This window comes from Pezoporus occidentalis, unplaced genomic scaffold, assembly GCF_034315485.1.
Source record: "Pezoporus occidentalis ecotype Australia unplaced genomic scaffold, CSIRO_AGI_Poc_V1 ctg1, whole genome shotgun sequence".
Classification (NCBI taxonomy): Eukaryota; Metazoa; Chordata; class Aves; order Psittaciformes; family Psittacidae; genus Pezoporus; species Pezoporus occidentalis.
This window is the reverse complement of record NW_026912778.1, coordinates 10,751,941-10,777,038: the sequence shown is the minus strand read 5'-3', so window position 1 is coordinate 10,777,038 and position 25,098 is coordinate 10,751,941. Positions and strand designations below refer to the sequence as shown.

At 40.9% G+C, this 25,098-nt stretch overlaps 1 protein-coding gene across 1 annotated transcript in view; it reads right to left on the bottom strand.

The window, feature by feature from the left end:
- Positions 1 to 4,807: 4,807 nt before the first annotated feature.
- Positions 4,808 to 25,098, bottom strand: part of LOC134163593 (storkhead-box protein 1-like) — a 65,199-nt gene continuing 44,908 nt past the window's right edge. Inside the window, exons 2-3 of the mRNA XM_062622601.1 lie at positions 5,742 to 5,868; positions 4,808 to 4,826 (exon numbers count right to left, since the gene is read on the bottom strand). Of these exons, the coding sequence (XP_062478585.1) occupies positions 4,808 to 4,826; positions 5,742 to 5,868 (146 nt within the window). The remainder of the gene's footprint in view (positions 4,827 to 5,741; positions 5,869 to 25,098) is intronic.

Genomic DNA, 25,098 nt, shown 5'->3' with positions numbered 1-25,098 from the left:
GGGTGACGGCTGTCAGGAACTGGTTGAAAATAGGTGGCCAGCTAACTTCAACCTATGGCTGAACTAAACTCAGCCTTTGCTCCTAATCTAGACACGGCCCTAGATATCAGTCTGTTCCATTAAAAGAAGACATGAGACAAGTAGGAAAAATGAGGCCCAGAAGCAGAAAGACAGAACAAAGCAGAGGGGGACACCAGACAAGAGTAGTGATCGTTACGCTGGCTTTCTGCATAATTACTCCCAACTAGAAATACATGAGTACAGTCTCAGAGTTATTCTAACAAGTATCAAATAAAAAAAAACGGGGATAGCTTTGCAGCTATTCAGATAAAGCACACATATCCCAGTTCTTCTTGAGCAATTTACTGTGCACTAATGAACCAGTGGCAGTGCACATTAGTCCTTCAAATAGTTTTAATCAATTGAATTTGTACACTTGCAGGAGTTGTCATGGGAGTAATATAGTACATACAATTAACACATGATACCTTCTACTTTCTGATTGTAGGATCAGGCTGGTTCATAGGTTTTGGCACATATAACAGAATGAATTTTCATTGTAAGATAATTTTAAGGGAAAATAACTTGTTCCTGCAGCTATGAAAAGTTATTTTCATGTTAATATGGTGGGAGCAGGGAATGAGAGGAATAAGCAATCCACCTAGCAAGGTCAACTCTCCTTCCCAAACGTGGGGAGGTTTGTTTAAAAGCCATTTTGGAGGCCTCCTTTCAGTACTGAGACCTGCAGTCAGCTAAAACTCCTATTCAGTCTTCTCACAGTTATCTTAATCAATTTCAGCTTAAAGCTTTCTGACATGGTATCTGAAAGAGTTCTTCTCTTTGAAGAGAGGAATTCAGAGCAAGTTTCCTCCTGCTCTTGTATTGTTTGAAGTCAAGTGTTGTTACTGGGATGAATCAAATATATAATTAAAGACCAAATTTAAGTTTTGGCTGTTTTCTTTGGAAAATTGCTAGAACCGTGTAATTGATTTTTTGCTTCGGTGGCCAAACTGAAATAAAATCATTAGCTAAAATTTGAGTACTTAAAAGCAGCCCACAACATTTTGTTCTTTAACTTTTTTTTTCCCCAATAAAAGACAATAAATGCCTGGATTCATACAGCTTTTTAGAGCAGAGTAGGGGAAGGAAAGTTCCCAGCATCAAACAACTGTCGTGCTTGGTGAGCAATAGTACATTTTGAAATACTAAAAATAGACTGTTTAATCCAACAGTCCCAACAGGAGCAGGGAGAACTCATTTTCTTTGGCTAAAATCATTGGGAAATGTTAATTTAATTTACAAATATTTTTGCCTATCTATTACACACTGGTAAAGTTTTGCCTAATTGTAAAAAGAAGAATGGAAATAATCTGAGGGAGTTTGTTGGATAAGGAAAAATACTCCTTCCAAGCAGGAACTGAGCTGATGGGCATCTGATCACTTGCTGTCAATGGCAAAGAGGAAAAGGAGATGGTTTCAAAGCTTGATGCATTGATTCAGAAGTTTTGTGTTGAGAATCAGAATTAGCCAAAGCATTTATTTTTATAATTTTGTCATTTAAAGTCCAACAGGTACCACCTCTTTCTTGAGTTACCAGAGGGAGAGGCGAGGCTTGGATGAATAGACCATAGAGATCTTGGATGGAAAAAGGTCTGAACTAAACCAGAACTAGGCATCCAGCCTCCCTTCTAACCTAACAATTCCTTATCAGGAATTGGCAACATAACAGTAGCCATTTCAAAGGCGCTGATTTAACATTACGAATTTCAAAAAAAGCAGCTTAGGTACATGTAAGACATTACAAAGGATTGTTATGTGCTCAGGCTTTCAATCACAACCCTGATTCAGTCCAAATTCATAGGGAGCCTGGAGGCTTTTGGAGAAGCAATTCAAAATCTGAGCTTCTGAAAACCTTCTGTGTCATCTTTCAAAAAGTGAGAAAACAAATATTACTAAGGATATCTATTGCATTTGATCTTCATAAACACTCACTTATTAGTTGCTAAGCAGGTCTGTTCCCATTTTAAAAATGGAAAATAGCAAAACCAAAAGGACATAACTGGCCCACTAGAGTGGCAGTGGCAATATGCTGTTAAAACTCAAGGGTTACCGATTCCATTTCATAGGCTTATTTTTCCTCAATTGAAAAATGATAATTATGTAGCAGAGTACAATATGGTGAGCTGTAGATGTACATATTTCTCTGCATGTGTGTGTACATGCATGCTTGAGCACGTGTGCATATAGGGTAATTGCTCTCATGCAATGTGGTATTTCAAGTTTCAGTTGGGGCTACTTCTTTTTCCCTCCCCAGAACAAACAAGTTTCTATAGGGGAGAGCAGCAGGCTTTAGTAGCAGGATGGACTGGTGTTACTGCCTCAGCTTGCCTGGTCTGGGGACTGACAGCATGAGGTTTTCAAATTAAATAAACATGCAAGCCAAACCCTAAAATAAAAATGGCAAAATAAAGGGGACACAAGGAGGAAAGCAATCCCCCTCTTTGCTAAGACACCTCAAAAATCATTGTCTCTCAAGCTATATATTCAAAGCCTGGGTTCTCCCTTACCCTGTCACTACATTGCCTGTTGCACAGAGTCAACTGGCTGCCTCGCAGGGAGGAAATGAAAAGGACTTTGCTTTATTACAGTCAGCACAGCTGGTGTCTTACATGCACCCAAGAGGCAGCACTGTCTAGATGCCAGGTGCTCAGCACAAAGCCTTGTGGCTTCACTCTCTCCCAGTCTATGGTAGTGTCCTTTTCCCAGTTGCCAGCCTCAGAGGAAGAAAAAGTCTGTAGTACAAGCAGCTGAAAAGCACTTAAAGCAGAGGAGGGAGAAGGAAAGTTGAGTGCAAGAAGAGGTGCAAAAAAATGTAATTAGGAACTCAGGAAAAACTTCAAATTTGGGGATAACATCACAGGCCTTGTCAGTACATGGTTATATTAGACCTGCAGCTCTGCGTAATAGCCTTCCTGAGAAAATAAATTACTGACATTTCTAATATTAATACATCCATGAAGGGAGTAAATTTTCCACTGCATGAACTCTCCATTTTCATGTGTGGCTTCTTGTGTCCCTGTATTAATAAATGTACAGAACTCAGATTTTAAAAAAAAAAGATATTTTTGCACAGTCCCAGACTGGTTAAAGAGGTCTGGCAACAGGCTGCAACTGTCCCTGGCTGTAGGAAGCATTAGTTTTTCCTTCCAGGTCTTTGTAATCAGATACACTGGCAAGAGCAAACCAGAAAACTGTGCCTGAAGAGGCACATCCTCTTTTCACAGCAGCCCTTAAGACTTCTGACACCAACACTATTAATTTGCCACCTCACCCTAGTACTTGTTGTTACTCAAACATGCAAGAGAGGCCAAGTACTTGTAATCTATGCTTGTGGCCCAGGTCACAAAATAAGGCAGCCTCTCTTGATGGATTTATTTGCACTGAAGTTGGGCTTGCTGAGACAACCTTCTTTCCTTGGAGAGAGCATTTGAGGAACTCCACCAAAAGGGAAATTAAAAAACCCAGGGGCAAAGGTGTAAGTGGAAAAAACCAAAACAAACCAAACTTCCAAATATAAGAAAAGGAAAATGTTTTAGAGCTTATCACAAGCAAGTCTTCAGTCTAACTCCAGAATGCTATCGGGTTGTGTTATATCATGGCAGTAATCCTGGCTTAATTACAGCACCTCTTAAACCAGTTTCGGATCATATTTCTCTCTCTGTTATGCTTTGGGAATGTGTGATGACAGGAATGCAGTACTGCTGCTGCACACATGCTGTAGCTCACCAATTCATTTTTCTGTGTGCTGGTTTATGCGCTGCAGTATTTATTTTAACTTGCATGATTTTTAAGACAAACCTGCCTCTGCTATGAGAAGAAAGGTTCCCCTGTTTTTTTCATGCCAGAGCTTCTGATCACATTTGTGCTTGCTCTGCACAGAAGACAACTGATGCAGAAGAGTTTTAAATCTGGGTATCCGAGACTACCTGAAAGTGTACCACCCTACCAAAGGGACCACAGGCTGTACAGCCTTCACTCTGATGCATGCTTTTCCTTCCCCATAATCACTGACTCAAAGCCAGTTAGTAAAAATGGATGGAAGCTGGGATTGTAACTCCTTAATATACAAAACCAGCTGAAGAGGGAGGCAAGCTATGAATCCTGAGTAGCCCTGCACACAATCAAGCATTTATTAAACCTCTCACATACAATAGAATTCAAAACTGTGGAGAAGTGGAGTTACAGCAACTCGGTTCATTCACTGCCTGCTCTTCCAAAGGACGCAGTAGTAAAAGACGTGCCAAAAATGTTGGCCTCGGCTTTCTTGTTTTCCACTGGTGTCACATATCATTAGTACCCTGGTATTTAAGTAACATACTGATATATGGGGGCCAGCTGTACCACAGGTTAGAAAGACAGCTTATCCTTCTGCTTTGCGAGTTGAAAAAACAGAGCGAGAGCTGAGTAGGCAATGTAGATCCCACCAGCAGTAAAAGCCATTACAGATTATGTTTTTAAAGACTAATTCACACATCTCTGTGTCTCCTTCCATTCCTCCACAGAGCCCATGTTTCTGCTTTATGCTTGTGTAACACCTCACAAGATTACAAGGCAGCACCAAGCACGAGCAGGCCTTGGGCTCTGGTGAAGCTCCTGGGTGCTACAGCAGAATAAACAACACACAGATTCTGCATGTCAGGTAGGCACCTTTTAAGGAAAAATGCATTGAGAAAGAAAAGAAGGTCCTTGATAATAGCAAGTGGGCACTGTTTTGCATGTTGTCTGGCTATTATTTAGTATGTTGGTTTTAAGCTCTAAATTCTTGTCTAGAAGAATTAAACGCAATACGCAAAACTGAACAAAGCACCAAAGGCATGTTTGCAAATGGGACAGTGAACATAGTTGATGGACAGTCCTAAAAACTGAAGCAGCATACCAAGGGAACTAAATCCCAGCAGCTGCTATAATGCCACAAAGCATTTGCTGAACAACCCAATACTAAGCTCCCTCTCAGAATTCTTGCTTATACAGCTGTGCAATATAGTGAGTATATTTTATAGATTATATATATAGCCTGTGTAACAGGCAGAGATCTTATAAAACTTAGAAAAGTTGAGAGGCCTGAAAATAGGCTACTCCACCCTTTGTAAACAGCCTGTTGTCATGAATTTACATTCATATGTCCATGAAGCTCTGCCTATATTAAATTGGCTTTCAAAATAGTGTTTTAGCACTGAAAATGTACATGTCCCATCAATCAGTTTGAAGAGAGTGCAAGCAAGAGACAAACCCAAGAGCAAAAAAACATTGATTCATCATCTTAAAAAAAAGTAATTCAATTACTTCTTGGATATTTTATTATAGTCTCAGATTCAGAGGCTGTCTCATTGTCATATCCTAGTATTTGGGCAGGGAAAAACACTAAAGAGGAGTCAAACCAAAATAGAAATTAGGTGACTGAACACATGCCTGACCCAAAGGCTTCTGGAAAATCAATGCAAAATTATCAGCCTGCATGTCCTCTGGACCACACTGCAGATTTGCAGTCAATTTGTTCCCAAGAAGGTGGCACTCTTTAGTCATTAGTTTTCAGTGGGACCCTGAAAACTATCTTCTCTTCTGAAGACACAGAGCACTGTCAGAAGGATGCCCCTCCTCTTGGACAGCTACCCTGCCTATTCCTGCTTACCACAGTTTCTTGCCACCCTCCACTTAGCTTTTGATGCTCTGACATTACCCACCTGTGTGTACCCAGAGACAATTTCCCATTGCCCTGTTCAGATGAAGGTTTATGCAGGCATCTCTTGCACTTGCCTCTCTGTAGAAGCTGTTCTGAGCATTTCTCCTGAGTGTAGAGATTTTTGTATTCTAGTAGAAGAACAAGAAAAAAAACATTTTATAGCCCTGGGTCTCAAAGCTCTCCCATCACCTTGTAAGAAAATTACATGTTTCAGCTCGGGACTAGTCCAACAAAATAATTTTTGTCTTACTAAGTGATGCCCTGCTTTAACAGTGCAATCTGTTAAAGTACATATATCAACCACACGGAGCTCTATTACTTCTTTTTATATACATATATATATATCCTTCTATATTACTTTGTTATTATTTGTTTTTAAACATGAAGAGGGACTTAAATCCAGCAGAGCACTGTACCTCCCAGACTGTTGGAAGGTCAGTGCCAGATCTTTAACTCCTCTATGGAGCTAAGCAGAAGCGAGCAGCACCCAGAGCCTCATCTTAGTGAAATGCTTCTAACATAGCACTTCAGTGACACATCACATATAAGAGCAGTCTCCTGTGTGAATTTTTCAACCTACAACTTTCCTATCAGAGTCAAGGCAAAAAATAAGTGAAACATGTAGATGTTATGAAGAAAAACACTCCTTATTACAAAGGAATATCATTACAATGGCCAAATTTAAATAGTCAAATTAAGAAAGGTAAACTAAAATCAAATTACAAAAACAAAGAAAAAGTTTCCTGTCTAATTCTGAAAAGCACACTCCTCCCTCCCACCACAAAAGCATACTCATATCCTTTAAAGCATGTGAATGGCAATGGCATAGGATAAGGTTTATTTCAAAATGGTTTTTGTATTACAATGAATTTTTGTAAGGCAGAGAGAATTTTAGATTTCTGGAAATCTAAAAATACCTTTTTCAAAAGAAGCAAGCATCTTAAGTGAGACAATTTTCCAGCATTAGAATTCTGTCTGAATAAGAATCATGTACAAAATTAAGAGCTAGAAAGTCTTTAGTCTTCATTAAAACTGATCACTATTGAACTGAACTCAATACCTACACAAGCCAAGTGTGGTAAATCTTACTAGTTATGATGCTCATCTAAGAAACTCTTGCAAGTAGTCATCATGTTTCCGTACATAAAAATTTCAAGTGCTCTTTACCCTCAGCTATTCCAGGAATCAACAAATACACAGGACCAACATTTCTTAGATTCTAACAGAAAGTAAAATAAACTCTATACGCAAGTGCTCAGCAACTTATCTCTTGATCTCTTTCTTGATGAGGGAGATGTTTGGTAACCTTTCCATCTCTCAGACATTGTAAGGTAGATCAGGCAAGCTGCCTTCACAGCTGGCAGATTTCAGATTTGTCAAGCATGATGCTAGTGCCAAATTGTTTTAGTCTTCCTTCCTCTCCAAAGATGGCTATTACTATTATCCAAGCTGATGGAACCAAGACAAAATAAACACAGACATTCAGGACTGAAACAATGATAGACTATCCGAGAAGATATGTAAGTGCCCTAAGTCGTCCAAGGAGTAAAAAGTTATAAAAAAGAAGTCCTGCTTTTTATTGCCCACATCCCTGTGTCATTGCTGTGGTACTTAAAAAAAACACAAACCCTATGGATTTCTACCCACCACACAGTAATTACTGAAATAACAAAGACTTGGAAAACAGTATTTCCAAAGCCCGATGCTATTACTTAGCTGCCAATGAAAAGACTCTCACTAACACCCCTTAAGTATATCCTCCTGCACTTCTAATCTGAACACAAAAGGTTGGGTTTAAACACACACCCCACCACCCCCCACCCTGAGATTAAAACCGCCCGGAGTTTTCAGCTCCAGGCCAGCAATGACAATACTTTAAATCCTTGGCTACTGGCTCCATGAAGACACAGCCTACAGACAGTCCTCCAAAGTTCTTTGAAATGTTAAATACAAAGCAGGAGGAGGTCAGAAAGGAAATATTTCTCATAAAAGGAATGCATATCATATGCAGGCTTTTCAAATACATTCTCAGTTGCTTTGCTTTCAACCACTGTAGTCTCAATCCCGCATTGTCTGAAGGTTTTGAAATAAAATTCAGGAATTAAATGAAACACACAAACTAGTGCTGTAAACAGCTGTCAATATATGCATGTGTTACTTTTTAGCTCTCATAAATTTTTCCAGTGTATATTGTATCCTACCTCTTATCTGGAAAGACTAGTTATTTACCTAATAAACAGACCTACAACAGTTATCAAAAACCCAGCCTCTTAGAAGTAACATATAGGTTTTATTGCATAATCTTTTGTAGCATCTGCCCTATTATTTCAAGAGAAGCCAGTGTGGTTCCCTGCTGCACTGTAAATCCAGCTATCTTTGTGCCAAGAGGCTTCCAGTGTACACAAAAGGAATGAGGATTGAGAGACCTGTTTCATCCTCTCTTATCCCATCAACTAACAAGCCTTTTCTCCACTGCAATTTTTCTCAACAAAGACAGGTAATTATGCAGGAGGATGGGATTTCAAGGTAAGATAAAAAACACAAAACCAAAAACCCAAACCCACAAAAACCCCCAAATCGGTTTAGCATACCAGCTTTGCTAAGAAGTACTGTCAGCTTAAACTATGAGAGAGTGGCTCTCAGGATACGGAGCAGGCAAACAATGATGGTGCCCTGCTGCTAACATAAATCCCAGCTGGGAGTGATGAGCTTTGTGGCAGGTAGTGATAGTGATAAGCTGCTGGTAGATGGCCAAGTTTTCCTGTCCACTTGCATTCCCCTGGAGCTAAACAGGGTGGTAGTGGTATTTCTGGCCCTTGCCCCACCCTGAACACTCAATGCCTTTCCTTCCCTATTTGGGTACCTTAAACTCAATGAAAACAAATTAATTTTGACGAACTTGTGTTTGGTTTGCCTGTCTTGTAAGGTCTTGCAAGCCCAGAAGAATCACCTGCCAGCAAGATGCCCCTCCACCCATCCATAGAAACATTCCTGTCCAGATTTACGGATTATGTAGTTGAGGAGGAACATAAGCAGTTGTCACAGTGATGTCTACAGTCAGAGGAGCCTTTGGACCTCAGTCTCATGAAAGGTACCAAAAGTTAAAAGCACCTTTAATTAGATGAAGTGGTTAATGGAAGCAAGTGCTCCATCCAGCAGCAAATGCATAGTTAAATCACTGGTGATCCTGAATAACCAAGCTATTGCAGTTTGAAGTTATTCAACCTGTTTAATATTGGGTTATTTGCAAATTAGTGTAGCCCAGCCCACAGAAACTGCCATTGCTGTGACTGCATGGATATTTGACAAGCTACTGTCCTCTGCTTCTAGACACAAGTGTACAACAGGTACCCACAGGAGGGAAAACTTGTTGGCAGAAATGTTCCAGCTACCAAAACGAACTACTGAAAAGTTAAAGCAAGCTCAGGAACATCCCATGCTTTTGGCAAGGTGGGATGGAGGAGGATGAAAGGCAAAGGAAGGTAAGCATTATTGTTCCTTGATGATTAAACAAGCACAGAAACTATGATTACAGATCACAGACATCTTTCATAACATGCCAGACCAGCACACAGAAGAACATGCCTCGATAATTCAGTCACACAGGCAGTATTGGTTCTCCCCACTTTGAAAGAAAACAGGGATCTTGTGAAAAAGAAGTCCTGCCCTGAGCCCCTGCTTTAGGCCAGTGAAGCACTACAAAGCTTTTGAAGTATGCTGGAGAACAGGAACTGCTGGATATAGCCATGGCAGAAAAAACTGCTTCTTGTATTCAATCCTCACTCCTCATGTCAGGAAGTAAAGCAATGTACACAGTGATCTCTGCCTGTCTGTTGGACTCCTTACCCCTATAAAACAAGCAAGAACAAATTCCAGGTAACTGTAACCTGCACCTAGGCTTCGACAAAATGTGCAACTAAAAATTTACCCCTCGAGGAGCCCTTGTAGGTGGATAGTTTATTGTTAGAGGAGATCAGGTCCACAGAATTTCCTAAGAGAAGCAATGATTCACAGACATGGTTCAGGCTTGCCCTGACTCACACTGCTTGCAGTACCAACTACAGCCAGCCAGCCTGTTTTGTCCAAGAAAAAAACCAGACAAATTCAGTAGGAAACAAATCTTCTGGTAGTCTCAGTCCTCAACTAACGTAACCAACCACCCATTAGTTACAAAATTATGAGAATAATTCAATATTAATATTTTTTATTTATATATTTCTGATGAGTAAGACTTCTTGTCAATTTTGTAGACATACCATTAATGTTATAGAAGAGAATATAGAATATGAATAACATATATATTTTTTCATAACTGAATGCTGTCAAGAACTCAAATATTCAGTTCCACTTTTTGTTTCACTGTAAGCAGTTAGAAAAGCTTCCAACATATCTTACTTTTTCCCTATTTAAAGAAAAAAAAACCAAACAAGAACACCAATCTCTGAGCACACAATTACAATAACACAGATTCCTCTTTTAGCAAATTGAGATGTTGAAGCACGCCACTTCAAAAGTGGTAAGATCAGAGGGTGTCTGAACAGATTCCTATTTATCTGTGCCACTTCAGAAACCTGCAGTCTCCCGCATTGCTATGCCTTGAAAATCAGTGCAAAGCGTAGTGATTTCAGAACAAAAAGAGCAAGAGAAGACATACCTAAACCCACAAATTTCACTGTATCTCCCAGTAACAACATTCCACCCTTCTGGAGCAATTAGGTGAGAAATTCAAGCCTTCTAGCTCATAAAGTAATGTTTAAGAAAAGAGACCTAAGCTTATCAACTGAGAAAATTCAATAGTCAAAACCAAGAACAAATTCAAAAAAACTTTTGGACTATCATTGCCCTCTCAAAGAAAAACTAAAAGGTGACACTACACACCTTTAATGGGAAGAGCTGCATGAATCCTTTCCAAAACAGGATGTATAGCTTTAGAGTCTGTTATAGAGACATATGCAGTAACATGAATTCAAATTACTACAGATATTACAAGCAGGAACATCTCCCAAGTGATGGAGGCAAGTTATTGAGTACTGCATGTTCCTAAAGAAACTCAAGTTGTTCCTGCCTGAGCTAGGGTTCCACATTTACCAAAAAAGGTAATTACTAGTTTTAGACTAAAAATAAGTAACTCCAGTAGCAAAATAGTTATTCTGAAAAACTGGATAAATCATGTTTATAGTTCCCATATGAGTTTATGACTGTTTGGAAGTCAACTTCTTCTTTGCTATCATTATTTTCATGGTCAGAAACAAAACATAAGCGCCCATAACTCCCGAGGATGACTAAAACAACTGAATTATCTTAGGATGGCAAGCTGAAGCTCTCTTTGACACATTTTTGTATCTGAAAAAGCAGGCAAGGAAAACAGTGTTGCAGAGAGAAGCAGATGGCCAATGACTTATCACTATTGGTCTGATGACTTACGTGGGCTAAACTTGTTTGTTTACTCAGATATTTGCGAAAAACCTTCAACCCTTTCCTTATGTTAGCAGCAGCTACATTATGTATGTATTATATACACAGTACATACCACTACCTACACACAATATCAAGGGATTGAGTATATACCCTCAAATTACCACGTGTTCTCATACAATGACAAAAGTCACAGTTGACCCTCCCTTCCCAGGGCCAGGGAGCTAAGTGACTGGTATGTCTATCACCGCAGCTCAAGAAAGGGTTAAAAGGGGATCAGGGAGTTAGAGTTGCTCTGCTCACTGGCTTGGAGACAGGACAGAAGTAGCTCAGGTCCTCCAGGGCAGGGAAATGAGCCTGTTAATTACCAGCTATGCCCTCCACACTACCCAGGAACTCCTCCCTCTGCCTGTTCACTACTCCTTCTTCATGCAACACCCATGCTAACCCCCCATGACGCATGATGAAACCTCTGTCATATGGTCCTGAAGCAACAGGCACTGCTTGTGTGTTGGCAAGCCCTGCCTGTCATATGAACCATCCTTGAAAAATATAGATTCTTCTCAGATCATCTCACCCCCTCTTTAAGATTGTTCTCATTATCTTCTCTTTAATTGTTCTCATTATCTTCTGGGCATGGAAAAATAATGCAGCCTTTCTAAGCACATAAAATACAATTATGTATAAGTACAGTGTTGGGAAAAGAATTAAAATATTTTACCTAACAGATTAGCTGCGGCAAATCAGGAAATAAAGACCAGAGTGTGACCATTTAACACCCTGAAAACCACCAGGAAATATTTTCTGTCTGCAGTTACAGTAATGCTACGGCCCTCAGCTACAGTTAACAACCAGCCTTACAATTGTAAAGGCTATGAGTAACCACCTCCTAGCCCATGTTTTCTGGACAAAGAACTTTACATCATTTTCCTACTAGCAAAAGTTTCACTGTATTCTTGAATTGCAACAAAGTGAGTAAAGGGTTAGAAGTAGTTGGTATAATTTTGGATACTGGTAAGAGTCCTGAAAGTAGAGCAAGACATTTTTCGGTAGATTCTCTGAATTCTCAAGATGTAAATGTGATGCAGGATGTGCTTATTGGTGCCCTCACAGACCAGAATGTGCTGAAAAGACGTGGGATGGCTGCATGGATCAGCTGGTTATGGATTAGAGCCTCCTCACATTTTCACATCCATAGGTATATCACTTTGAGGATGGACAGGGGAGCCTCTCTGAATAAACTACTAAGCTCCAAACAACTCCTTGCAACGAATACCCCTGCAGTCTTAAGGACTTCAGCAAGGCATAGCAGATCCCAGAACAGCAGTCCAGAGACTACAGCCCAGAAGAAGGAAGCAGGTATGGTGCAGGAAAGCTGGGCTGTGAGAAGGAATGCTCACATCTGACCCATCGACATCTGGTGCAAGATAGCCCAGCGCTGTATCTGGTGCAGCATCTGAGCCTTTGTGCCAGTCTAGAGCAGTCTACCCTCATCCCTCCACCCACTTCGCTGTGTAGGAAGTGTTACACAGACAGACTTATGAACACCATCTGCTTAGCTGTAGCATTTGACTCCCTCCCTCCAGCATGTAATAGTCTGAGATGGTCTAAGTGCGCTAACACAATTCTACATTTTCCATTTCTATACATCATGAAGAAAAAACAAAGTCAAATGTACTTTTCATCTCCCACAACACTGCTCTTACTCTTCTAACGGAATTTGCTTGCGCTGATTTTAAAAAAAAAGTAAAAAAAAAAACAAAAAGTGAAAAAAATTGTGTGGGACCATTAAGTTTAACTAGAAGAAACTCTAGTAAAAAGTAAAAATTAACAGGCCTAAATATGCAGGAACTCTACAGAGGAAAAAACTTTGGTTTGTTTGTTGGGTTTTCTTTTTGTGGCATCTTTATTCATTCTACTATGAAGAAAGAACATTAAATTTCATGCATTGATGCAAATACAAGAAAAACTTCAGACCAGGAAAAAACCCTTCTTTCCAAATAGGTGAACTCACTAGCCATCTTCTTCCTAGTCACATCCAAATTTCAAAATACAAAGTAAAACATTTCCAAGTACCTGGGTTGTCATGTTCGTGGGGTTTATTAATCCCACATGACAGTGTGGTCTATTAATTACAGACTATATTACTTATAGCATTTCTGTAGCTTGGAATACAAGTCACTGAAATAACCTCCCAGCACTGTAGGAGATATGACAGCTAGTTAGACAGAGGCACACAATACAGTAACTCTGGTTCTAAAAACTGCCCAGTGATGTCACTTGCCTCATCTTTCAAAATGAAAAGGATGCTGTTAAATTTATTTTTCACAGAAGGCCAAACTCCCACAACTGCAAACGCGGTCACTGAGCTGCAGCATCCCAGGAAAAGACAAGAAGAAAATCAGTTCCCAGCAGGCTCCAACTGAGAGCCCTAAAGAGAAACACCCCAGCATGCTGCTTGCTCTCCAATATCCCAAGGAGCTCATCCAGCACCAAGCAGGGAGCAGGGCAAGACACAGCACTTGCATCGCCTAGTGCCACCCCCTGCATCTTAACAAGAGATCAGAAAGACGTTCCTCATGCACGTGTTAGCTCTGGGCTATATGTCAGCTTTCCCAAAACTGGCAAGCATAGATAGAAGGACAGGATAGCTTTGAGATACATGGATACAAATGATTCCAAGCTTTCATTTATCCTTAATGCTAGGCTATCTGGAAAATGTCCCCTGACAAAATAATTAAAAGTATTTTATTTTTTTTGCTGAACTTCATGATTAAACAGTTTTGTTTGACATGGGGAGGAAAGGCATAGGAAAAAAACATAGCAGTGATTTAAGGCAGGAAGAAGAATGAAGACTGCTCACAGGGCTTATTACCACACCAAAACATATAACCTGTAAGAAGAAGCCCCACCAGCCCCAGGCTCATGCTGTGATCAGCTTACATCTGAAAACTCTGAAAACTCGTTCTGCCCCACCTCAGCCCAGCTCCTAGCCAGCATGCCTGCGTGCCTCTGGACCATCCCACCGATCCCACCACTGACACTTTTTGCTCAGAGACAGAAAGAAGAGGAAAGAGAAGGATTTAAAATGCTAATGCTTATCTGAAACCATATACACAAATAATCAAAACAGGCCAACTCCAAGCAAGGGCATAGTTTCCGATTCTCATAAGACATAGCAGTTACCAATTGAAGAAAAATGTGAAACTTAAATGAAACACAAAAGGATGACACATTTTGACACTTTGAGATTATTTGCATGTGGACAGGACTGGCTTGTTTGGGATGATTAAAGCAATGCAGATCAAACCTTGGAGTGTGTACTTCTGAGTGCTCTCCCAGGCCTGGGCAGGCCAGCCAGCTGCAGCAGAGCCCTGCCAAGGGAAAAGCTGCTCCTCCGGAGGCTGGCAGAAATACATCATGCACCACCCATCAGAAGCTACTGCCTGCTTGCTCCGGGCATCCACAGCATCTTGGTGGCCCCTGGCATTTCCACACCCTGCTCTGCCCCTGGCTCTCCCTGGAAGACACAGGAAAGATGAGCTCTGCACAGGCAGGGGAACATCCAGCCCACCAACAGGCTGGTGCACCTCATCTTCCTGCACAAAGCCCAGACATGAGCCACAGCTGCAATGAGATGGGCTCCCCTGGCTCAGTAAAACCTGTCAGTGCAAGGTTAGGACGGTTATGCTGCAACTAAATGAAAGACTCCCTTCAAAGACACTGAGCCATTCATTTGATGCTGGCAATATTCTGCTGGGCAGCAATGCAGTGAGTGTGAGACATGCAGCTGTAATTCCCTACCAGGACTAGCTGCCTTCCTACTAGAAGACAAGACTGGACTTAATACTGTGGCCACAGGATTCCTGCAATGAACACACATTAAATTAGTCCAGAATTCTATGTTTTGGTCATTTGAATAGCAGATAGCATTTGTAACCTACTAAAATACCTTGACTCTCAACTTACTATTCCAAACTCCTGCAAACTGGAGATCTATTAGAGTAATCGATAGAACACGGGAGGTCGGGGGAGAAATACTAATATCAGTTATTCACTTCATACCATTTTAGTAAGCTATTAAAAAGATATAAGAAAGTAGCATTTGAAAACATTTAGAAAAACATATTCTTAAGTGAGTCTTGAAAGCCATCTGAATAAATACAGAAATCTTCCATGGGCGTGGGTTTATAACTATGATTTATATCCTGATAGCCAAGCAATGAATGCAGTTTGTCAGCAACCTGAAACTGCTTTACATTTACGATTCATTTGCACAAGAACTGCTTTCAACAGTTTCATTTTTTTAAATTTTGAATTATAAGACCATTAAAATAGAAGAAAGGCCTCAGCAGTCCCCATATCTAGCCCAATATTCAGCCTTCTAAAGAGGCCAGGAGTGCACAGCCAGGGAAGAATAAGGCAGCATTCATTCCTCCCCAGTAATCTCTCCCTCCATTTTTGGCTCATGGGATTTGCTGTGCCTGCTGTGATTCCTCTATCAAGTAGTCTCCATGAGACCTCTCTGCCAAAGGCTTGCCCAATCTCCCCATCAGCCTATTTAAACTTCTTGCACCCACAGCACTGTCCAGCCAGAAATCCTTCAGGTTACTCTCTCTGGCATGAGGGATCACCTCCTCTTCCTTCTGAACCCCACTCTCTTCACTTTTATTTCCCCCAGAAATGATTTTGCTCGTGCAAGCAGTACCTGGATGAGCAACAACTTTAAAGTCTGTCACACGATGCATTATGGCTAGAAGCTGAAGCATCATGTCACTACACCTTATGATTTTGTGGTCTTTACATAGCAGCACAGATTTATACAACATTATTGACCTTGCTAGATTTGATGGGATAGTGGCTACTGGGCATCTCAAACGGCTTTGTTTTTTGAGGATAGCATCACTCTCAATATAGAAGAAATTCAGCAGTGTCATTATTGAATACTGGAATTTCTAACCAAGGTTGCATGCACAAACATGCATGGCAAAGGCTGATCACAATATACTCCTTCTTGAGAGAAGAAACAGTTCATCTCCTAATCTCTTACAGAGACGAATGTTTCCATCCCTGATGTGTTGTATTTAAATGCAATGAACTCTTGCCTTATTTTAATTTACTTTGAACCAGGCAAATTGAATGTACTCAAGAGATGCTAGTGATACAACCTACTTTTTAGTGTAGGGCTATAAAACTTGTAATGAACAAACCCGCACACTTTTTATATCAAACAGCTTCCAGAACAGTTATTATAGATTATTTTAATGTTGAAAAGTGGTTATAGCATTGTGCAAAATACCCTGTCTATAGAGATCATTAAAATACTTCAGCCTCCAATCTTGCAGTGGTTGCTCTAGGTTGGCAGATTCATCAAACTGGTTTGCTAGGAGTTCACTGAAATCATCACTGCAGGATGAGGGATCTGTCTAGGTCTTTCCCAGTTTCATCATGATTGTGCCTGGAAACTTACAAGGAATCATAATGATAGGCACAACCACAGATGAACTAGGAAAATTAGTATTACATTTGATTTTTATTTTTTTTTTCCTAAAACATGTAAAATGCTGACAGACTGCCCTTGGATGGGGCATGCCTCTAGATTTTATTAGGACGCAATGGAAAGAATCTGACAAAGGCACACAAAAAAGTGCTAGACTATAACTGAGACACACAAGAAGTATTCTTGAGGCAGCTCCCTGGGTAATGAAGAAAAAGAATGCAGAATTTTGCTGTCCTTTAAAAGCTAAGCACCATGCAGTGCCCTCTGCTGCATACAGAGGTAATAGAGCACCACTGAACAATGACATCACTTGATACTAAACAACATGCTATGTTGTATGTATGACAAATATTTATTTCCTTAATTATGCTTGGGTTTTTTCTAAATACTAATACATTATGAAAACTTCAGCAGTACCAGCTTAGAGCAGATGTTTTTTACACTCTCTCTTCCCATCTAATATCCTGCATTCTGTCAGCGAGCAAGCTGTCAGCTCGCCTCCCACATCTACATAGTGGGAAATTCATGCTGAGAGTGAGCCGAGGCACTGGGCGGCTGGGTGGGGGGAGCCTGCAGCACCCTCAGCATGAGGTTTAATCATGAGATGCTCGTGACGGCTAAACAGCTCAGTGGGACGTGGTCTACACACTGCTCTCGCTGCTTCTCCTAACTCAAGTGAGCTGCAAGTCCCTATCTCTCCCTACTCTCAGCTAAAAGAAACAAAACAAAGACAAACAAACATAAGGGAAGGTCAAACCTCTGATGTAATTTCCAATTCCCAAATAAATGTGCATTAGCAGTCTATAAAAGGTCCTTTGCACACACCATGAAAGAGGTAAATGCAGACGGGGAACTGTGAGCCTGAAGAGGATTTATTGGTTGTCAGACAGAATTGAGGAGGTCTCCTAACGTGGAATACAAATATTTAATCTGATTCTGAAATCTTATCTGCTGCCTTTAAGAAGATTAACAGAAATTCTCTTGCAGCAGACTGTGAATTCTGATCCATTTCATCAACTAGGAATATTTTCCAGAAGCAAAGCCTGTGCATTTAAACTAGTTTATTAGCATCCTACGCAAAGTCAAATTTAGCAAAGTTGATCGAGATTAAAACCTGTTCAAGGAAGTGAGGTCATAGAGAAAAAAAAAAGTTATTTGTGTGCATACATGCTGCATGAAACACATATGTCACAACACACGCACAGATTTTACATGAGGAGACATGAAACATTCAAAGTCTCCACAGTGTACTTGAACAAAAGCCAGCATGAACATGTTATGGTAGAAAAGCTCTTCCTTAAAAACAAAAACAAAACAAAGCAAAAAAAACCCAAAACAAAACAAAAAACAAACAAACAAAAAAAACAACAAACTGATAACCTCTGCTGTAGCCTGGAATGAAAGGAGATATTCCAGAGAAGAGGGAAGAACTCATACATCCTTTTTCTGTCTTGCACAGAGAGAGTACAAGGCAGACAGCTAATATCATCGCTGTGCTTGGTTCTGCCCCATGAATCTATGTAACTGGCCAAGTTTCAGCCTTCGCCTTTTCTCCTTTAGTTAAACTGACAGGGAAGGGGAAGTACAGCCAGCTGGCTTGCTGCGGCTAGCTTCCCTCCCCCAGAGGAAAGTGAGGGAGCCATCCTTCCCATTTCTTTCATTTCTGCCTGCAAGCCAAGCTGATAATGTGCCAGATAGCCCAGTCCCAAGTTTTCCATATTTCTTTTTCTTTCCTAGAAATCCATGGACTCCACTAGGGTCTATCTGAAGTAAGAAGAGCACGTTAGACACTACAGTGGAAGAGGGGCAATACCTCTGTCATCTCTTCCTCTTCCTACAAGTCCCCCCTTGACAATCCAAAGTTGCTTGGGGCTCTGCTCCATGATCATGAGCTACCCCAGACAGCTCATCTTGCAGCCCTACTGAATGCATGGCATCTCTGCTGGGCTATGGGAATAACACACTGGTGATGCCAAATATCCCTATAAAGCAGGTCTGAGAAGCAACCGACGCCAGGCAACCCTCAAGCATTTGGCAGGTCTACTTTAGATGTGTGTTGGCTGGTTGAATTCAGCCTGTTCCTGTTTGAAGCAACCTAACCTGCATTTCACCACTAAGTAGGGCTTCATCTGGGAACCATCTGGGCAATGAAACCAACCCAGCAGCATATATACTGACACTTCTGCTTTCTTCTCAATAGTCAATTCATAATGAAGCTACCAGGCATCATCTGAACATTATCTCTGCACTATTAGCTCCAGGGTTTTTACCTGAGGTGTAAAATAAGTTAAATAACCTTGCAGTTGCCATGAGCAAAGAGTATGCATGTAGCTGCAGCACCTCATAGAATTCAGTCTGAGCCTTTAATCTAGGCAAGACCTTGCTCCAAGGGCAACCCAAATCAGTTCTCAAGTACAGTGTTGAGTGGGCTTCTGCTTGCTACCTGAGAAGGCAATGTAGTGCACCACTGTAATGTGAATCTTTCCTGTAGTCAATGAAAGTGTTTTTCATGATGAAAAAAGCTCGAAGGATACTGCTCTTTTAAAGCTTTGTGTTAATTCTTGATATTATCTAGAGCAGAAACACCTCTCTTTCATGCAGAATGGTACGGGATCACAAAGACACAGGCCTCTTCCCTCCCAAGCCCATGGGAACCCCCCACACCAAAACCGTCTTTTTTAACAGAGCACAAAGAGTACTTCACAACCATCATATCTGCACATAATAATCACAGTCACGAAATGAGTCTGCCCTACAGCAAAAAGAAAGTGTTTAACAAGGATCTTTGCATAATTTCAGGTAAAGCATGTTAGTTTCCAGCTCTCCCTGTTTCTTCTTATGAAGATACCCAGTTGGTGAGAAGATGTATGAATACCTGGGGCAATGCAATAATGCCACAAGTGCATTGCCAGGGGACACCCTTCCTAGTACCTTTCCTGGATTCAAGTGGCCCTCACTGTATTTTACCTCATACGCCTACTGTGGAGCTAGTATGAAGCAGAAGTCCTGAGCACAGTATGTGGTCAGACATTGTCTCCTGTTCTCAGCTGTAAAATGACAACAGTAACACAACCTTTCCTAAGGGGCTTCTGTGGTCACAAGAGACAGAAAACTGTCACATATGTTCTGGCACGGAGATAATGAGATCCATACATATACCCCTAAAGAGTCTTTGTCCACCATAAGCAAGAGGCAGGAGAGCATGAAAATTTAAGGTTGCAAAAGAAATTATAAATCTGTAATTTCTTTAGATGAGAGCAGTTGCCTTTAGAGCTTTTAACTTTAGGTTTCAGCACACAAATTCCTAAGGTATCTTAAGGAAAACAGAAAGGTTGATAATTACATACATGTGCACATCCTATGCATTATATGTGTATGACCCCCAATATCTCCTTTCTTACATTGTGTAAATTCCAGAATATACTGCCCTGATGGACCTCATTACTGAAGATTAATCTCATGCTGCCTCTACTGTAGCTGCCACCAAGAATTCTTTGAGCCAAGTCTACAGACTTTAGAAGTTATACTTTCTTTTTTCATCTTAAGACAAACATCATTTTTCTGTGCAGTATACTCAGTCATATATATGCAGAATACTTGTTGGCACCAGCAGCTATTACATGACAGTCATCAAAACTTGAACTATACCAAAAATAATCTTGAGATTAGACAGGTTACATTGGGTATTGCCTGTTGAGCTTGATCCTGAGCTTCAGCACACATGTCCTCCTCATGAGCAACACAAGATGATAGGGAAAAGCTCTGGTTACTCTGGGAGGAAGCAGGAACAAGAGAAAGCTCTACCTCTAGCACCAAATGCAGGGCCTAAAGGGTGCTCCTGGGCAACTGCCAAGCTGGAAGATGAGAGACTCCTTTATTACCTGGTGCTCTTCAGCAAGGTACTCAGGGCATGTGCTGGGCACTGGGAAGCTCTCCTTCACCTTGCAATTTCCTAGGCAATCCCAGAGCTGTTCTGGCTGCTGCTGCTGCTGCTTTGAAGGCTGTGTGGTCAGACAGAGTACATATTTTTTGGCACACCTGAAGTTTTCTCAAGGAATGTAGGCCATAGTAAGAAAATTTTCACTTTCTAGTTCTCTCTTGGTAAGAGCAGAACTTCCTGAGTTGAAGATGCTCCCCTAAGCCAAAGACAAGTTACGTGCTGCTGCAAACAAACCCAAATTTAGAGTTCTTCTCCCCCACACCCTGCTTCCCCTAAAAAAAGGTAACAACAAAAAAAAAAAAAGGTTCATATCAGTGCATTTGGTGGCCTAAATATGGGTGTTACCAGACTTGCCACTGACGGAAAGAGGTCAGAATTTGAGAAGGTGAGAAAATGATTTAAGTTTCCATATGAAAAATTGACCTGGAACAATTAACCTGAGAATGGCACCAGGACGATGTCCCAGAAAGCTCATTTCCAAGTTTCTACTGGGAAAAGTTTAGCAGTTCAGGACTGCTGAGAGCAAGTTCTCACATTTACACCTGACACAATGAATTCGTTTGGACACGCAAAACTCAGAACCCATCTGAAAAAACAACTGCATTTGCTACCACAGTCTTACATCATTTTCCAACCTCCTTATACAGATGCTAGAAGTAACACACAGCCATATCCAGTCTTATTGGCATCTGCCTCCAGTACAGAGAAAGAAAAACTTTTGTTACATGATTGCAAAACCACTGAGCTCCTTTGAGAAACATTCTCATCTTCCGGGTTGCTGCCTGCTCCTCACACTGACGCAAAATTACCATGCACCACTCCTGATAGTCTTTACAAGTTTTTTATACACTTAAAAGTGCTTTCTTCAACTATAATCACTTTTTTAACACATTATTTTTTCTCAAATGTGAGAAGCAAAACACCATACTGTGTTCTGTCCCTCAAGAAAATTGTGTACACAGCTACTTTTGACCTATGAGTGCTTGTTCTCCTTCCCAATTGTCACTGCAAACCCACGCACACAAGAAAAACTTAGATTACTTGATTATATTTTTATTTTTATGTCTGAGGAACCTGTATTAGTGCAGATAAATACCTGAAAAAGTTACAAACCAAGAAGAGAGGTATATAAATGGGCTTTCACTAACCTGTCGCCAGAGTGGGGAAGCTGAAATGGCCAGCGAAGGTCAAACCAAAATGGACCAAACCAGGCAGCAAATTTGCTCCTGTCGACTGGAGAGCAAGCAAGCAAGCAGGGAGAACTGGTGGCTGGGAGAGGAGGAGGAGCATCTGAGAGCAGGTAAATGGTTAGCTACTAAATCAGAGGATAAGCAGGTAGGAATTGCAAATAACTGTACGCCACCTGGGAACTGGAGAGGAAGAGAGATTTTCTGACAGACTGCCCTGAACTGTTAAACATCTGCATTTTTCACCCTGCAGTGAAGGCTCCTCCACCAGCCTTCCCTGTGTGCCAGCAGAAGGCTCCTCCGCAGCACCTGCAGGCTGCAGCTTTCCACTGGGAACAAGCTCTGTCAGCAGGAAAGGGCAGGGCGCTGGTGTGTGTGCACACACCTGGAGAGGAGTGCTTGAGAGCTGCAGTCACTTCTGGGCGGGCACCACTCACGCCTGCGAACCTTCCCTCTGCAGGGAGTGCTCTCTGCAACAGCTTCATGTCTTTAACGGTCAAGGCAGTTGCAATGTTGCCAAAATGTTGAGATTGCCAAAGCTGCTTTGATAGTCTAAGAAGGTCCCCAAAAGCCTCAAGCAAGAAAGATGTGATTAGCCTTCATAAAATTTCCAAATAATCCCCTGGTGAGGAAAAGTCAACAAACAAAAAACAAACTACAACCTCTGACCTACACCTTCGCTACCCAATTTTCTGTCAGAATACACCTCTTCATGACTGTAACACCCTAAAACTTATAATGAGGAAGCTGAATGCATTTTCATCATGGATGGATGGTTGTGGGTGAAGTAAGTTTTAAAAGCAAAATGACTAGAGACCTTTCACAACCAGAATCTCAGATGTCATTTGAAAAGCCAAGAGGATTTAGATTCATACCAAACAGATTCAAACCTGATCAACATTGTGCTGAAGCCAAAACACCAAAGACCTTAAGTTTCCAGTCAACCCTCATTTTGGAGCACAGAATGTGGGGGTTGCCAGTGGGCACAACAAACTCCTTGTAGTTCTCAAAACGCTTCTAGTTTAATATAATAAAAAAATTGTGAAAATAAAACCCTATTATTTATAAGATTTTTGACCAAAATCTTGCAGGATGTGCTCACAAGATTTCAATGTCACTGAAGCAGATTAATCATGGTCTAACCCCCAGCCCACATGAAAATAATGCCTCCTTACACTATCTGAGTAAAATTAATAGCCTTACAGCACCCCACATAATTTGACTGCTCCTTTTGTTCATGCTTCCACTCACAGATGTAATACTTAATCCTCTCGTTTCAGCGGACTGTTTCTGCTTTGTTTTCTGTAATCACCAGTTACCTCAAAATGTATTGCAAGAGAACAGGTCATAGCATCACCATGCCTCACTGCCTTCTCCAGCAGCACCCTCTGCCCTGCATTGCACATGAATACTTGCTTAATGGTTAGTATTAAGTTTTCGTGTTAGTGACTAGCCTGTAGCTCTGAAATTCTTCAGTACCTTGCCCAGATTTAGCAAGTAATTACACCTTTAGTGCTTCTGCTTAGTTAATCCTAAAACTAAAGTTCTCTTCTCCTAGCAGAAATGCAAATACATATTAAAGTGCATCTCTTCCATTACAGTTTCTAGTTGTGCAATATTCTGCTAGTTGGTTTCACGTGTTTCTGTTTCCTGGGCTCTGTATGGCTGACATTTCTCTCTAGACACCTATAGCATGGGAACACCAAATTTATTTCTACACCCCTGTCAGACCACTTTTTGATGGCAGAAATGTTACACGCAGTCTGGCACACCTCCAGTCTGCAGCACATCTATTCTGCAGATATTAAGGTGGCTTCTGATTCCCAGTCCAGTCCAACCAACAAATTAAAATGAGTAAAGGGACAGAAAAAAAAGGAAAAAGAGAGGAATAGCTCTATAACATAACTGCATCCTTATAAATAGCATGCTCCCTATGTGTGTCAGATATCAAATAGCTTAATGACAACTGATAACTGGCTGATTTCTGCAATCTGCCGTCAGCCACTATTTTCAAGGGAACAGGAGCTATTCCTAATACCGCAGTACAACTCCACTTAGTTGTGTAGGAAGCTTACAGTTTTCAACCAGATGGCAGGTATATACTATTTTAACCAAAATCCTGTTTTAAGAACAGCGGTTGATATAATGACAGTGCTTGACAAGCCAAGAGGCATAAAAAAGTAGATAACTACATAATAGCATTTAGTATTGCCCTTTAAAAAAACAACATACTTAAGAACAGCAACAGATGGGACAGGCAATCAGGCTACATGACCTCATTTACTGGAGAAGAAAAAGTGTTTTGTTTGGGTTTTTTTAATCAAACTTCAGCCTTTATTTCCAAAATGCACTTTTTAAAATTTGGATGTGATTTTTCTCATGCATGTATCAAGCCAAAAAGCCTCTGATCCCTGAGTCAAGCAGGGACAAGAGCTGTGCAGCTGCATTACAGTGTGATGGATCCACACAACTGCATTAACACCTAATAGAGGAGGAAAGCTACCTTTAGAATACAGGGTTTGACATGATATAAATAACTTGTTAAAGATCTCTGTCTTTAAAGCAATGTCCACCAATTAGCAAATAAATTATTTACACTGGTATTTCTATTACAGCAGAAGACACTATCCTGTTCTGTTTCGCTGCCGTCTCGTAAACAGCAACGGCAAACAGTAGCTGTGAAATCCACTTTACATCTTGCAGAAGCAAAATAACTCTGCATCTTTCAGAACTGCCTTAGGCTGGACACATTTTCTCTCCTTTTCTCACCCTGGTACCAAGCATCAGCTGCTTTCTGGATGTGCCCCACTGCAGCTGCCCCTAACACAGGACATGGTTTGCCCCTCCATACTTACATTACATCTGGAGTTTTTCTTCAAATACAAATGGAGAATCAAGAGGACGAGTAGACTCCGGGTGAATGAGCAGCACACTGAAAACACCCCAAGTGAACACCGCAGCTTCTCTCCTCTTCTGTGTCAGAGACTTCCCTTGTACTCAAAGCTCAAATTCAAATGGTAAAGATCCGATGTCCTACCAGTCAAACACACTGAGCATTTGGATCCTCTAAAGCCATGCCAAAGCATTTAGTAGTTGTCTGTATATTTACTTTTGCCTTTCTTTTGGACTTATGCCTATGCAAGAAGGAAGCAAACTCTCTTTATATTTCATGCCCATTCACACTGCATTTTTTTCCGGGTGTTGCTGAAAGAAAAAAAAAGATAAAAATCCCAAGCTAGTTCAGCTCCAAATGCCCAACCACACAACCATTTATTTTCCTCTGGTTATACTGACTGAGTTATTTTCCCACATGCTC